Source organism: Montipora foliosa, chromosome 1 (assembly GCF_036669935.1).
Source record: "Montipora foliosa isolate CH-2021 chromosome 1, ASM3666993v2, whole genome shotgun sequence".
Classification (NCBI taxonomy): Eukaryota; Metazoa; Cnidaria; class Anthozoa; order Scleractinia; family Acroporidae; genus Montipora; species Montipora foliosa.
Window position 1 is genome coordinate 70,919,032 of NC_090869.1, and position 2,500 is coordinate 70,921,531.

Here is a 2,500-nt window from a genome sequence, read left to right on the forward strand (position 1 = left end):
TCGCAAACCACTTGTCAAAACTGTTTTATGAAATCCCCTGTAACGACTACGGCGACAGCAACGAGAACGTCATCTCACAATATAAATTCGCGTTATATTGTAATCACCTCGTGACTATTTCAACCTTTTTAATATCGCAAAGGTGTGGTAGTTCCTGAAAAATGACGCCGGTCGGAACGCCGCTCAATTTAGGGGAGAAAAAGAAAATCCATCTTCAAGTGCACGTAATACCTTAAAACTGCAAAATTGCACTGCAGACGACGCAAAAGAAATGGACAGAAGTGAAAAACGCTCCTGCATGGCGTGCAAAGATCTGTTTTTGCCCAGTAAAGCCCTAGCCTTGCCAAACTATCAAACAAAGGTGGATCCAACATGCGACATTATTGGAAGTAAATGCTGAGATAGTGGCAAAATACTATCCAACGTTGCTTGACGAAACACTTTCAAGTTCAAGTTGGCGCTAATACACGGTAACGCGGGAACCCCTCGTAGCTTTTGTGCTACTGGAGCTGTTACAGAACGGAAATGACCGATTTAAACGAGGAAAAACCAAAGAATGATCAAGAGAACGCGTAGAAAAGAATATATTCACTGCTTGATGCATCCGAACTAAGGAGACGATGTCATGAGAATGAACACCGGTCAATTAGCAGAAATTTTAAACTCAGACACGCTCTATATCTAGAGAGTGATCATGATAATGGGGACTAAAGGTTTCTCTCAGACATGACCTTGCTTCAAACTCGCTGTTCAAGGTTTCTGGCTGTTTATCACTAACCATGAGGTCCTCTTCGTCCTTGTCTGCCATCTTTGCTGCAAATTTACCAGGCGGCCTGGCCTTGAAAATAAGATAGCGATTCGTGATTGGCTAGCAACTTGGACGTGACTCGATTCAGGACACAACTTTGTTGGGAGAGCGGCAAAACACTGCAACATTAATATTGTTGTGTCGAGCAGAACTGTTGGGCGTAATGTTTTTGATCAAAAGCAAACTCTATCCAACAATTGATCGAACAAAAAATGTTGGACGGACATCTTCCAACATGGGCGGCCAAACAGTCGAATAACGTTAGATCCAATTAAGTTGGAGTGTTGGCTCTAACTTTGCTCAATAGTTTGGCCCGGGCTTAAGTGGCAAATTTGTGACGTTCTCGTTGTCGTCGCCGTTGTCGTTGCTTACGTTTCCCATTGTAAGATAAAAAGAAAAAACACTGAAATACTGTGAATTTAAAAGGAAATCGACTACACTGAATCCTGCGAACAAATTTTAGGCCACCCGTAGCCTCTTGTCTTTAAAACTTTGTTATTCAATTAAAATTTCCATTATTTTTTCAACCCACAAAAAAACGGAAATTTGAAACCCTAGTCGGTAGCTATATTCTATACAGAAAGGTAAGCTTTCACTTTCTCGTGGTCCGGCAGGATATTTAACAACTATATTCACCGAAGTGGAGGTGGATGTTGCGGCAAGGTAAATATCCACCATGCACTAGCCACCGACACTGAGGTGAATAGTTGTGATAGTATATACTAAAACAGCGGGATAATATACTTATGCACAAAAAGATGATTTTAACTCATCGTTATTCTTGCCACTGTCTGAGTATCTACCAATAATTTTGACCCGGTCGAGGTACTTATGCAGAGTTCCATCTTTTTACAGAAAATATCCTGCCTTGGTGGTATAATTTTACACTCATAAAAGTAGCGACCTTAACTTGTTTCAAAACTGAAAAACACCCAGTTATCTAATTCCTTAAAAAAAAAACGCAACACAACTAGGACAAAACTTCCAACTTCGCTGAAGATGCAAAACAAGCAAAAACGTACTAAGTAAATAGAATTCCCAGGCATATCCTCGTCCGGTGGACAATTACTTCCTGGGATGGCCAGAACTTGCTAAACTCTGAGAACTAGATTGTGTTTCATGATGTTTCAGAAAATCAAAATAGCATCCAATAAGGTAATGGAGAAAAGTTAATAGACTTTTAACAGCGTAAACGTCTATTACTTGGATAAACTAACTTACATGCCTCCATCTTCCTTGTTTGCTATTGAATATTGGCAGCAATCAGTAAAGCTGATGTAAGCGACCACAGCAATCCATTGATGTCCTTGTTCAGGCATTTCAACGAGAATCGCCATCATGTCACTAATCCACAAGGAAAACAGAGAGCTCGTGATTTTATCATGAAAACCTTTCAGGACCTGGGCCTAAAGACTTGGTCTGAAAAATTCCAGCCTGATCACCCACAGGTAAGGAAATTAAATCAAATAAAAACTAAAACCGAATGTAAACGATTTCGGGGTTGACATTCGCTGTCCTCTCGCGCGATCCCCTTTATTCTTCCCAATCAAACCTTCCCAGTTGTCCTTCCGCTCTTCATCTTTCAGCCTTCCTATTCTTTTTATGATATATATAGGAAACACAAGCCGCAATTGGACTAGAGAGGCAATCTTCCTCTAGTTCTTCCAAAGAAGTCTAAAATCGTCCATAAAT

The 2,500-nt window shown here is 40.4% G+C and overlaps 1 protein-coding gene across 1 annotated transcript in view; it reads left to right on the top strand.

The window, feature by feature from the left end:
* LOC137980808 (uncharacterized protein YfbL-like) overlaps positions 1-2,500 on the top strand; it is a 24,097-nt gene that overhangs the window by 6,715 nt on the left and 14,882 nt on the right. The window contains exon 2 of the mRNA XM_068828228.1: positions 2,069-2,256. Coding sequence (XP_068684329.1) covers positions 2,069-2,256 — 188 coding nt within the window. The remainder of the gene's footprint in view (positions 1-2,068; positions 2,257-2,500) is intronic.